Source organism: Bufo gargarizans, chromosome 1 (genome assembly GCF_014858855.1).
Source record: "Bufo gargarizans isolate SCDJY-AF-19 chromosome 1, ASM1485885v1, whole genome shotgun sequence".
Classification (NCBI taxonomy): domain Eukaryota; kingdom Metazoa; phylum Chordata; class Amphibia; order Anura; family Bufonidae; genus Bufo; species Bufo gargarizans.
In genome coordinates, this window is record NC_058080.1 from 304,033,205 (window position 1) to 304,047,519 (window position 14,315).

Genomic DNA, 14,315 nt, shown 5'->3' on the forward strand with positions numbered 1-14,315 from the left:
CTTTTGCGGTCCCATTGAAAATTGCGGAACGGATGCAGACCCATTTTGCGGACGTGTGAATGGATCTTTAAACAGTGAACAGGACGCAGTGCTCACACGAACTCAGTGACCCCTTCAAACAGCTGATCAGCGGGGGTCCTGGGAGCCACACCCCTCGCCAATCATATATGGATGACCTATCTTGAGGATAGATCATAACTACTGTAGTTATGCACAACCCCTTTATCTTCCAAGAGGACTAGAAGAAATCAAAGCTTCACTATGATTGGTTGCTATTGGAAACAATGGCAGTTTTTTTTTCTTGTAGACCGTTTCATAAATTTCCCTCATATATATATTTTTTAAATATGAAGACTAAAATATAAAAGATTTTCTGCTATTCCCTACAACAGAATGAGTCTTGTAGCAACTATGCAGCTCCTATATGTTAAACTATGATGGTGCTCATATTGCTTGCAAATGCCAATTTTATATTCTAGAGCCGCACATGTTTCCTTTTACAAGATGTGGTCTCTTACTGGCCTCAGTGGCTGATAATATTGGTTCTGGAAGCAGTCTGGCTATGTTTGACTTTCTTACTTCCTGTGCCCGGATGTCCCACGTGAGTTTCAAAAACACATTTTATGTATCCAGTATACTGTACTTTAGAATATATGTAAGCTGAGCACTAAGGGGCTGCAGTGTATGTAGTGTGACTACATATCAGAAGTAGTGCAAAGAGGAAGTCGCGTATTCAAGCTTTCATTTTTCTTAAAGGGGTTGTCCAGCCTTTTAAGTGATGGCCTATCTTCATCCTACAAGCAAGATGAAGCACAGGTATATATGAAGAGGAAGCAGTTCTCACACAAGCACTGTTACCTTTTCAAAAAGCTGATTGGTGGGGGTCTAACTACTTAGATATAAAAATACTTTAGAATTTTTTTATTTTATTACATTTTTGGGGGAGGCAAGGCGACCCAAAAAAACAGCAATTCTGGCATTGGTATTTTTATTTTATTTATTTTTTTATTTTTTTATTCAGTGTTCACCGTGTGGGATAAATAACAGCCATACCAATTATGTTTAATATTTAAAAAAAATTGAAAGGTTTATTTTTTTATTTTTATACGTATATAATGTGTGTGAATGTATGTATATGTACAGTTGTGTTCAGAATAATAGCAGTGTATTTAAAAAAGTTAATAAAGCTCAACATATTTCTAGTAGCTTTCCATACACACAAATGCATTGGGAACACTACACATTCTATTCCAAATCAAAACATGAAGAAAAATGTATCAAATTTGTGTTGTTCCTCTAAAAAATTTTTTTAAGAAAAGTGAATATTAGACTGTTCAAAAAAATAGCAGTGTCTGTATTCTTCTTTACAAACTAAAGCATTCACTATATAAACTGAAATTTTTTGAAGATTTTGCTTTCCTTTGAATTACTTAACTAATATTTTGTTGTATTACCACTGTTTCTGAGAACTGCTGTTCATCTGTGTTGCATGGAGTCAACCAACTTTTGGCACCTGTGAACAGGTATTTCAGCCCAGGATGCTTGGTCTACATTCCACAGTTCTTCTCTATTTCTTGGTTTTGCCTCAGAAACTGCATTTTTGATGTCACCCCACAAGTTTTCTATTGGATTAAGATCCGGGTATCGGGCTGGCCACTCCATAACGTCAATCTTGTTGGTCTGGAACCAAGATGTTGCACCTTTACTGGTGTGTTTGGGGTCGTTGTTTTGTTGGAACACCCATTTGCTCTTCAGCATAAGGCAGCATGACCTCTTCAAGTATTCGGATGTATTCAAACTGATCCATGATCCCTGGTATGCGATAAATACGGTAGGCCCCAACACCTTAGTATTTTCCTCAGAATTTCAGAAAGAAATGCACTGTAACCAGCATGTACAACATTTGCTGCCTTTCTTCCTTAAATAAGGGCAATAATTGCCACCTGTTTTTTCAAAGAATGAATTACATCACTAATTGAACTGCACACTATTATTTTGAACATGCCCCTTTCAATAAGTGAATTATAGAGAATCAGCAGAATGCATGTCATCACTGTTGGGTCTGTTGGATTTCTATTACTCTACTACACCTGCTAGTAAATTATTTGCCATGTAAAAATATAATTTCTGCCAAAAACGGTGATGTCTGACTGCTATTATTTTGAATACAACTGTGTGTGTGTGTGTGTGTGTGTGTGTGTCGTTATTCACCATATCTTGGAGTGCTGCCTCTTCTTTGAAAAATCTCTATCTATATATATATATATATATATATATATATATATATATATATATATATATATATATATATATATATATATATATATAGTTCAAAGAAAGCAGGACTGCACTCCAAGTAAAAGTGAAAAAATCAGTGGAGCTTTATTCACCCATAACTTTGGCAACTTTGCGACGTTTCGGCTCACAAGAGCCTTCTTCCAGCCTGGAAGAAGGCTCTTGTGAGCCGAAACGTCGCAAAGTTGCCAAAGTTATGGCAACTTTGCATTGGGTACCCAGCATTGGGTCAAAGGTGTTGATTCCATTATCGTAATTGGAGTCAGTAGGTGATAAAGACTTCCCAGAAAAAGGTGTCAAGACAGCATTGTATATGGCATCTAAATATGTACATCTAAGGCTACTTTCACACTAGCGTTCGGCTGTCCGCTTGTGAGCTCCGTTTGAAGGGGCTCACAAACGGACCCGAACGTTTCCGTCCAGCCCTAATGCATTCTGAGTGGACGCGGATCCGCTCAGAATGCATCAGTCTGGCGGCGTTCAGCCTCCGCTCCGCTCAGCAGGCGGACACCTGAACGCTGCTTGCAGCGTTCGGGTGTCCGCCTGGCCGTGCGGAGGCGTGCGGATCCGTCCAGACTTACAATGTAAGTCAATGGGGACGGATCCGTTTGAAGATGACACACTATGGCTCAATATTCAAACGGATCCGTCCACCATTGACTTTCAATGTAAAAGTCTGGACGGATCCGCTCAGGCTACTTTCACACTTAGAAAATTTTATACAATATAATGCAGACGGATCCGTTCTGAACGGAGCCACCGTCTGCATTATATGAGCGGATCCGTTCAGAACGGATCCGCTCTGAACGCTAGTGTGAAAGTAGCCTAAAAGGAACAGGTCACACCTTTGAAGACAGTCAAGTACGTGTTTTGGATAAGGAGGCCGATTGGTGTGAAGGAGGCCATCTACGTAAAAATGGAGAAGCCAAGCTTGAATAGAGGTGGGGGGGGGGGGTTAGACATCTATTGTCTGCCACATACAATGCTGTCTTGACACCTTTTTCTGGGAAGTCTTTATCAGATGTGGATTCAGTTACATATTTATTCCCAGAATTTTTGTACAATCGCTCAGAATTGAGAAAGCTCGTTAGAAGAACGAGTGAAACGTTTTCAAGAAATCTACAGTACGTCCAGTTGCCTTGATTTATTCTTTACAGATATATATATTATATATAACTTTTTTTTTTTTTATCCTCTTAGGGGACTTCCAGTCACTCCATGACTTGCTCAGTTACTTCTGGTGTATTGTTATTCTACTGACCTATTACACTCTGTCAGAAACATAGTGTAATAGGAATCCTAACATGGTAGGCCTGGCGGTCTTTAGAAGGCACCAGACTGCCACATCAACTGCTTGACACACCAAATATGCGTCTTGAGCATAAGAGTTATCTTTGATCTAGGCTGCTCCTAGCACGTTAGCTGTTCACATTGCATTAGCTGTTCGCATCTTGTTTTTGTTGTACAGGTGAAACTCAAAAAATTAGAATATCGTGCAAAGTTCATTTATTTCAGTAATGCAACTTAAAAGGTGAAACTAACATATGAGACTCATTACATGCAAAGCGAGATATTTCAAGCCTTTATTTGGTATAATTTGGATGATTATGGCTTACCGCTTATGAAACCCCAAAGTCACAATCTCGGGTCCCCTTTGCTCAAGGGGTATGGATTAACTAGCTGACTAGAGAGTGACACTTTGAGCCTAGAATATTGAACCTTTTCACAATATTCTAATTTTAAGTTGCGTTAATGCAACTCCTTTTAGGTTGCATTACTGAAATAAATAAACTTTTGCACGATATTCTAATTTTTCAAGTTTCACCTGTATGTTAAGTGGATACGTTTGGACATACAGTAAAAAAAAAAATCACAAATGTATCCAATTTTGTGGTTTTCTTTTTTTTTTTTTTTTATGCATATGATTGATGTATGTGCAAACGTTTCAATACGTTTCTGTCCATTTTTTTAACAAAAAAAGTTTACGTTTTTGTAAAACTTTTTTTTTTTCTTTCTTTTTTTAAAAATAAATAAAGATTTAAGTGTATTAAAGGCAGTATGAAGTTTCTTGATCAAAACGGATACGTTTAATGGATAATAAACGTATTCTCTTGTGTTTCCATCCGTCTTCCATTCACTGCAACGTAAAAAAAAACAAAAACAAAATGGCACACTCTCACGTGTTATATCAAAATATTGTATTTATGAAAGCATTAGTTCAGAACCTAGACTAAATACTATCTCCACTGGTGCCATACTGGCCTCCATTAAATTCAGAGAATGCAGGAGATCCACATGCATGCTGAGCCCATACTGTATTATACCTCTTTTGGTGGCACAATGGCGGACAGGCACAAATCATTTTGTACAAAATGTATTTGCCAAGAATCTCACATTTATAATGTAGCATTAGCATTGGTACATTTTCTATAGTGAGTATGGAGCTATTGTATTTACTTTATTATATGTGTTTGCAGAGTCTGTTGCATTGTTTGGTTTTGTGCTTTAAGCCATGGCTACGTGCACCTGCGCACTGGGATGTACTGACTAACCCCCATTTTTTCCTCTGCAGTCTGTTCAGCTATACCACAAGCAAATTAGCTACTGTGCTACAGCATATTTGAAGCTATAATATACATTGTAAGCCAAGCAGCGCCTTTTTCACAACCAAACACTTGTCCTTACTATTGAAGACAAGACATGTTCTATTAACCTCTTCAGGACACAGGGCGTCCTGTATGTTTCCGATCACCGCCTCCTGGCGGTGATCGGAACAAGGTGTCTGCTCAAATCATTGAGCAGGTACCTTGGCTAAATGCGCGGGGGGGACCCCCCGACCCCCCCCCCCCCCCCCCCCGTGTCGGCGATCGCCGCAAACCGCAGGTCAATTCAGACCTGCGGTTTGCGGCTTTACCTGCGGTTGCGGCGGCGGTCGGCGGTGCCATCGGGTCCCCATGCGGCTGTAGACATGGAAGGCAGCGCGATGCCTTCCGGTGACGAGCCTGTGAGATCCAGCCCCCTCGATCTCACAGGCCGGAAGCTGTATGAGTAATACACACAGTATTACTCATACAGCCAATGCATTCCAATACAGAAGTATTGGAATGCATTGTAAAGGATTAGACCCCCAAAAGTTCATGTCCCAAAGTGGGACAAAAAATAAAGTGAAAAAAAAAGTAGGAAAAAATAAAGCCCCCCCCCCCAAAAAAAAATTTAAGTTTCAAGTAAAAATAAACAAAAACATCATTTTCCCCAAATAAAGTTTAAAAAAATGGGTAAAAAATTGGCAAAAAAAAGTATACATATTAGGTATCGCCGCGTCCGTATCGACCGGCTCTATAAATATATCACATGACCTAACCCCTCAGATGAACACCGTAAAAAATAAAAACTGTGCTAAAACAATTTTTTTTGTCACCTTACATCACAAAAAGGACAACAGCAAGCGATCAAAAAGGCGTTTGCCCACCAAAATAGTACCAATCTAACAGTCACCTCATCCCGCAAAAAATGAGCCCCTACCTTAGACAATCGCCCAAAAACTGAAAAAACTATGGCTCCTTTGAGAATATGGAGACACTAAAACATGATTATTTTTTTTGTTTCAAAAATGATATTGTGTAAAACTTACATAAATAATAAAAGTATACATATTGGGTATCACCGCGTCCGTATCGACCGGCTCTATAAAAATATCATATGACCTAAACCCTCAGACGAACACCATAAATAATAAAAACTGTGCTAAATAAACAATTTATTTTTTTTGTCACCTTCCATCACAAAAAGTGTAATAGCAAGTGATCAAAAAGTCAAAAAAACTGTCCGCAAAACGTGATCCGTAACCGTTTTTTCGTTTTGGTGTCTGCCTGGCCGTGCGGAGCCAAACGGATCCGTCCTGAATTACAATGCAAGTCAATGGGGACGGATCCGTTTGACGTTGACACAATATGGTGCAATTGCAAACAGATCCATCCCCATTGACTTTCAATGTAAAGTCTGGAGTCCCTTTATACTATCTGATCGGAGTTTTCTCCAATCCGATGGTATATTTTAACTTGAAGCGTCCCCATCACCATGGGAACGCCTCTATGTTACAATATACTGTCTGATATGAGTTACATCATGAAAACTCATATCCGACAGTATATTCTAACACAGAGGCGTTCCCATGGTGATGGGGACGCTTCTAGTTAGAATATACTACAAACTGTGTACATGACTGCCCCCTGCTGCCTGGCAGCACACGATCTCTTACAGGGGGCCGTGATCAGCACAATTAACCCCTCAGGTGCTGCTCCTGAAGGGGTTAATTGTGCGTATCATAGCCCCCTGTAAGAGATCAGGGGCTGCCAGGCAGCAGGGGGCAGACCCCCCCCCCCCTCCCCAGTTTAAATATCATTGGTGGCTAGACCCCCCCTCCCTCCCTCTATTGTAATAATAGCATTGGTGGCCAGTGTGCGCCCCCCTCCCCTCCCTCTATTGTAATAATAGCATTGGTGGCCAGTGTGCGCGCCCCCCCTCCCTCCCTCTATTGTAATAATAGCATTGGTGGCACAGTGTGCGCCCTCTCTCTATTGCATTAACATTGGTGGCAGTGTGCGCCCCCTCCCCTTCCTCCCTCTATTGTTTTAATACATTGGTGGCAGTGTGCAGCCAGCAAACAGTCCAGCATAATCTGCCTTCCAAAAACCGTGTGGCATTCCTTTCCTTCTGCGCCCTGCCGTGTGCCCGTACAGTAGTTTATGACCACATATGGGGTGTTTCTGTAAACTACAGAATCAGGGCCATAAATATAGAGTTTTGTTTGGCTGTTAACCCTTGCTTTGTTACTGGGAAAAATGAATTAAAATTCAAAATTTGCCAAAAATTTAAATTCGGAAATTTCATCTCCATTTGCCAGTAACTCTTGTGGAACACCTAAAGGGTTAACGACGTTTGTAAAATCAGTTTTGAATACCGTGAGGGGTGTAGTTTATAGAATGGGGTCATTTTTGGGTGGTTTCTATTATGTAAGCCTCGCAAAGTGACTTCAGACCTGAACTGGTCCCTAAAAATTGGGTTTTTGAAAAATTTCTGAAAAATTTCAAGATTTGCTTCCAAACTTCTAAGCCTTGTAACACTACCAAAAAATAAAATATTCCCAAAATGATCCAAACATGAAGTAGACATATGGGGTATGTAAATGAATAACCATTTTTGGAGTTATTACTATGTATTGTAGAAGTAGAGAAATTGAAAGTTAGAAATTTGCTAATTTTTCCAAAATTCTGGTAAATTTGGTATTTTTTTTTATAAATAAAAACAATTTTTTAACTCAATTTTACCAGTGTCATGAAGTACAATATGTGACGAAAAAGAACTCCGAATGGCCTGGCTAAGTAAAAGCGTTTTTAAAGTTATCACCGCATAAAGTGCCACATGTCGATTTGCAAAAAATGGCCTGGTCCTTAAGGTGAAATAAGGCTGTGTCCTGGTTAATATTTATTTTGATAACTGTGCCATTAAATACACAGACCTTATTGATGCTACTGTGTAAATCTACATATATGGCATTAAACATAAATATATGCTTATGGATGGACATGAATATTGAAAACCATATAAGTGTGGACTACCTTTTTAATTTATGTTCATAATCCTATTCATTTTTAAATATTTTTTACATATTTAATATATATATATTTTTTTTTCTTTCCTTTTTTTCTTTTTTATATTTTACTACGAGGTCCCCGTGATAATTATTAAAGTGAGGGATCGAATGCAATAACTATATCATTCACTCCTTAATCTATCAGTAATTCTGAACTAAAGTTTTAATATATTTTGATATAATGCGTACCAGGTGTGTGAGAGGCTTTTTGAACAGCCAGTAAGCTAGACCACCTACATTTTCCAATAACAGTGAGCTGCTATCCAGTGTTGGTTAAAAACAAAACAAAAAAAAAACCTTTCATTTTTTTTATTTGCAGGACAGAAAAGTGTGGCATGGTACGTACGGTATTTAGTCCTGCAAAAAAAAAAAAACTTAATCCATGACAAACTCAACTATAGTCTATGGGTACGTCGAGCCATAGCCGTTTTAATATGTTTTTTTCTGTTTACAAATGTATCTGCTTGATGTACAACAAAAATGAGATGTGAACAGCCCCTTACATAGCTGGCACCCATTGTGTATGAAGTGGGCTCAGCTCCTGAGCAACCCTGTACACACCTGTTATGCACATGTCGAGGTGCGTAAAGGGATTAATGGAAACCATTTTTGTAATGATGGTCATACAGACAGGTACTGTTTGAAAGGTAAAGTGACATGATGTCTCCATTAATTAAGATGACTTTCACATGGAAGTATTTAGTTCAGCCTTTAGAATTTTGAGCATTTACAGGTCCTTCTAAAAAAATTAGCATATTGTGATAAAGTTCATTATTTTCTGTAATGTACTGATAAACATTAGACTTTCATATATTTTAGATTCATTACACACAACTGAAGTAGTTCAAGCCTTTTATTGTTTTAATATTGATGATTTGGCATACAGCTCATGAAAACCCCAAATTCCTATCTAAAAAAATTAGCATATCCTGAAAAGGTTCTCTAAACGAGCTATTAACCTAATCATCTGAATCAACTCATTAACTCTAAACACCTGCAAAAGATTCCTGAGGCTTTTAAAAACTCCCAGCCTGGTTCATTACTCAAAACCGCAATCATGGGTAAGACTGCCGACCTGACTGCTGTCCAGAAGGCCATCATTGACACCCTCAAGCAAGAGGGTAAGACACAGAAAGAAATTTCTGAACGAATAGGCTGTTCCCAGAGTGCTGTATCAAGGCACCTCAGTGGGAAGTCTGTGGGAAGGAAAAAGTGTGGCAGAAAACGCTGCACAACGAGAAGAGGTGACCGGACCCTGAGGAAGATTGTGGAGAAGGACCGATTCCAGACCTTGGGGGACCTGCGGAAGCAGTGGACTGAGTCTGGAGTAGAAACATCCAGAGCCACCGGGTACAGGCGTGTGCAGGAAATGGGCTACAGGTGCCGCATTCCCCAGGTCAAGCCACTTTTGAACCAGAAACAGCGGCAGAAGCGCCTGACCTGGGCTACAGAGAAGCAGCACTGGACTGTTGCATGTCATTCGGAAATCAAGGTGCCAGAGTCTGGAGGAAGACTGGGGAGAGGGAAATGCCAAAATGCCTGAAGTCCAGTGTCAAGTACCCACAGTCAGTGATGGTCTGGGGTGCCATGTCAGCTGCTGGTGTTGGTCCACTGTGTTTTATCAAGGGCAGGGTCAATGCAGCTAGCTATCAGGAGATTTTGGAGCACTTCATGCTTCCATCTGCTGAAAAGCTTTATGGAGATGAAGATTTCATTTTTCAGCACGACCTGGCACCTGCTCACAGTGCCAAAACCACTGGTAAATGGTTTACTGACCATGGTATTACTGTGCTCAATTGGCCTGCCAACTCTCCTGACCTGAACCCCATAGAGAATCTGTGGGATATTGGGAAGAGAAAGTTGAGAGACGCAAGACCCAACACTCTGGATGAGCTTAAGGCCGCTATCGAAGCATCCTGGGCCTCCATAACACCTCAGCAGTGCCACAGGCTGATTGCCTCCATGCCACGCCGCACTGAAGCAGTCATTTCTGCAAAAGGATTCCCGACCAAGTATTAAGGGCATAACTGAACATAATTATTTGAAGGTTGACTTTTTTTTGTATTAAAAACACTTTTCTTTTATTGGTCGGATGAAATATGCAAATTTTTTTTAGATAGGAATTTTGGGTTTTCATGAGCTGTATGCCAAAATCATCAATATTAAAACAATAAAAGGCTTGAACTACTTCAGTTGGTGTGTAATGAATCTAAAATATATGAAAGTCTAATGTTTATCAGTACATTACAGAAAATAATGAACTTTATCACAATATGCAAATTTTTTTAGAAGGACCTGTAGTAGTTGTAAGCCAAAACCAGGAGTGGAGCTGACAGAAAAAGTATAATGGAAAGGTTTGCACTTGTTCTTTATTTTGAGTCAACTCTGGGTTTTGCCTTAGGCCTTGTTCACACTTCTGTGTGATGAAAATTAATTTCATGAGCATTTTCTATCTGGCTTCTGTGAAAAACGGACGCACCACAGATGCCATCCAAGTTGTCTCCGTGATTTTCACTGACCCATATACTTACATGGACGTGTGCAGTCCGGGGAATGAATGAAAGTTGCACATGCATCCATGGATTTTTTGCGGACACAACGACAGCAGAAAAATGTGGACAAACATATTAAAATAAACGGACCAGTACACTGTCTGTAAAAAAACAACCAAAAAAAAACATGCGTCCGTGAAAAAACGGAAGTGGACGAGGCCTTACACATACTGAATTCTCTGGCTAAGTGAATAAAAGCATCATTATAAGGCTTGAATGCCATTATGAGCTATGGAGCCTAATGGCAGCATCATAGCACTTAGATTATTTAGCCTTCAAACTTATTCATTGCTTGTGTTGTATAGTAATGTGTTATATATTTTATAGGGGTTATCTTGGACCAGGAGGTATTGGTGATTTTGGAAAATATCCAAACTGCACAGGAGGGGCAGCTGGTTACATTGACCGCATAGTTCTTAGTGAAGATCATATGTATCAACATCCATCTTCTAATGTAAGGTCAAGCTTCCTACCACTCCAGAGTTTATCTTGCTGGCATCAGATTGTTATTTTGCTTTGCTTAGTGTCATTTGGAGCGATGTTGTATATTATTAGTGTGTACTAAGTGTATGCATGTCAGGCCTCATGCACACAACCGTTCCGTTTTTTGCAGTCCGCAAAAAAAACAGAAGCCGCCCGTGTGCCTTTCGCAATTTGCGGCCCATTGTAGAAATGCCTATTCTTGTCCGCAAATCGGACAAGAATAGGACATGTTCTATTTTTTTGCGTGGCCACGTAACGGAGCAACGGATGCGGACAGCACACGGAGTGCTGTCCGCATCTTTTGCGGCCCCACTAAAGTGAATGGGTCCGCACCCAAGCTGCAAAAACAGCAGCTCGGATGCGGACCCAAACAACGGTTGTGTGCATGAGGCCTAAATCGGCACCAGTGAGTTGTAGGTCATGTTGGGTCTTCTCTTCCAGTAAGCTTAGGTGGTGTTTGCATACTGTTGGAGGGAAATGTTGGTAGAATATTATGACAAATACTTCTGACTGAAGACTGCAATGTGTGATCTTACAAAGACTTGCATTGCTAAAAGGCAAACAGGGTTACTAATGTATACTGGCCCAGTGTAGACCACAATGAAACACTTCTGTCATATCCTAGGTAAATGGGGCCCTATGGATAATATAAATACTTTCTGGGTGCAAAGACCAAATGTTCACGGATAATATGTGAATGGAGCCTAAAGCTGAAATTTCTGACACATGATGATGTAGCTAAAACATATAGGTGGTTGTCCAGGATTATACTATTAATGGCTTAGGGTTCACGCACAGGCACCGACCGTGGGGCCGCGGCATGTGGATCGCGGACCAATTCACTTGAATGGGGCCCGTGATCCGCATCCGACGGTCCGCACCATAGTGATTCCGATCCGTGCCTCCGTTCTGCACCGCATCTCCCGGATTGTGGACCCATTCAAGTGAACAGGGTGCACACGGCCGGTGCCCGTGTATTGCGGACCTGCTGTTTGCAGGCCGCAATACGGCAATGGCCGTGTGCATGAACCCTTAACCACATGATAGACGATCAATATCTGATCAGCATTGGTCTGACACCTGCACCAGTCTGCTGTTAAGAGGTAGCTTCAAAGGTTAGCTCCATTCATTATGTAGTAGACGGAGCTGGTAACTGCAACACTGCCCCCATTTACTTCAGTGGGAGCAGAGCTGCAGTATCCAGCTCCATGAATTACACAATGGACAGAGCTGTGTACCTTTTTGGTGTCGACTCCCAGAGTTGGATCTACGCTAAAGTAGTAACCCCCCCCCCCCCACCTATCAGATATAGATGGTCTATCCTGTGGACAGGCCATCAGTAGTAACATCCTGGACAACCCCTTTAATCTTTCTAATAGAGCCTAGAATTGTGATTGATCTTCATTCACCTTGCACAGTGCTCTCCTTATAGGTGGGCCCCATGCTCTCCAGATGTATTTGCAGTTTATAGCCTTTTATAAGCTACATGGACTATATACTGTATACAGTAATGCAGGTGGCCAATAAATCCCTCCTCCATTTCATCACAAAGAATATTCGCTATAATACAGGCCTCCCAGAATTTGTTTGGAATGTATTTTTTTCCCCTTAATTTCAAAAATTGATGAGAGGCTTTTAGGACACTGCTTGGTCTGAGATGCTTACCATTTTATGCCAGGCAAAAAAAAAGCTAGCAACAAATCTAATATAGTAAAAAACACATGTACTCATCAGGGTCTTAAATTATTTTTTGCTAGAAACCCCCCCCCCCCCCCCCCCCCAAAAAAAAAGCCAAGTCTTATTTCCGTGGGATGTCTTATTTTTTTCCATGAACAATCACACATTTATTCTTGAAGAAAAAAAAAACATTTATTCAAATATAATCAGGTCATGATGTTCTGGAACATCAGCATAAGGGTACTTTCACACTAGCGTTTTTCTTGTCCGGCGCTGAGTTCCGTCACAGGGGCTCTATACCGGAAAATTGCTGATCAGTTTTATCCCTATGCATTCTGAATGGAGAGAAATCCGTTCAGGATGCATCAGGATGTCTTCAGTTCAGTCACTGAACGGCGTTCTGGATGGAGGAAATACCGCAGCATGCTACGGTATTATCTCCGTCCAGAATTCCGGATCAGATGCCGGATCCCGCAATAATTTACATCGAAATGTATTAGTGCCGGATCTGGCATTAAAAATACTGCAATGCCAGATCCGTCCTTCATAAAAATGTGAAAAAAAAAATTCGGATCAGTTTCTCCGGATGACATCCAGAGAGACGGATCCGTTCTTGCAATGCATTTGTAAGACTGATCCGGATCCGTCTACAAATGCTGTCCGTTTGCATGCAGATTGCCAGATCCGCCAGGCAGTTCCGGCGACGGAGCTGATTGCCGAATCACTCTGCCGCAAGTGTGAAAGTACCCTAACTCTCCAAACACTGAATTCTATCATGAATTTCTTGAGATCCTATTTCCACGTACTGCAGAAAAATTTGAAGAAAATCCAGCTCCACTATACAATGTATGGCGCTATGAAGAGACCGCAGTGCTCACCGGAGTTCCAGTGATTGTTGGGAATGCTGGGAGTTTGACCCTTGCCGATCCAATATGGATGACTTATCCTGAGGATAGGTCATCAAAATGAAATACCTGGATAGCCCATTTAGCTTATGCACAAGCCTCATGCAAACTATACAGTGGCTTTGTTTTGAGGAAGGGCTGAAATTTGTCTCTGGTAGCCCGAAACGCGTAGACAAGACTGCTATATTTTTTGTAACCTATGGATGAGATTTTATCGCAAGCAAAATAAACATATTCCTTTTATACAAGTGGAGCTGGATTTTCTTCAAAATATTCTGCATTCAGTTACCTGTTACCTGACTCGGGTTATCCGTGCTCACAGCTGGAGGAAGGGCAGGTGAGAGCTGCTGAACTTTCTATTTTTCTCCTATTTCCATGTACTGTACAACGGTCTACATTTAACTGGAATTCATAAACACTGACTCACCAGACCTCCTCAAACACCTCGCTCACATCAAAGGCGCATCACCGTCACATCACATCCTATTCCAGCTGCGTTCCACTGCAGCAGCTCCCCCTGGTGACCAGAAGCAGCCACAGTGCTCAGGAGTGGAGTGATGTCAGTGGGACTAGCGCTACCCGTTCTGTGTGTGCCAGCCTTAGCGGGCTCTGGTGTGGAGTGATGCGAGTGTGGCAACTGGTACCCGGCGTTAACTAACCCTTATCGTTGTGGGGTACAATTTTTTTCTCTGCTTTTTTACATGTATAGCTGCTTGAACACTATTTTTATTGAACTGTTACTAGGGCTTG

General features: G+C 40.9%; 1 protein-coding gene across 1 annotated transcript in view; it reads left to right on the top strand.

Moving 5' to 3' along the window:
* The window catches only part of LOC122945817 (heparan-alpha-glucosaminide N-acetyltransferase-like), a 56,393-nt gene that overhangs the window by 31,133 nt on the left and 10,945 nt on the right, over window positions 1-14,315 (top strand). The window contains 2 exon segments of the mRNA XM_044305041.1: window positions 480-601; window positions 10,828-10,954. Coding sequence (XP_044160976.1) covers window positions 480-601; window positions 10,828-10,954 — 249 coding nt within the window.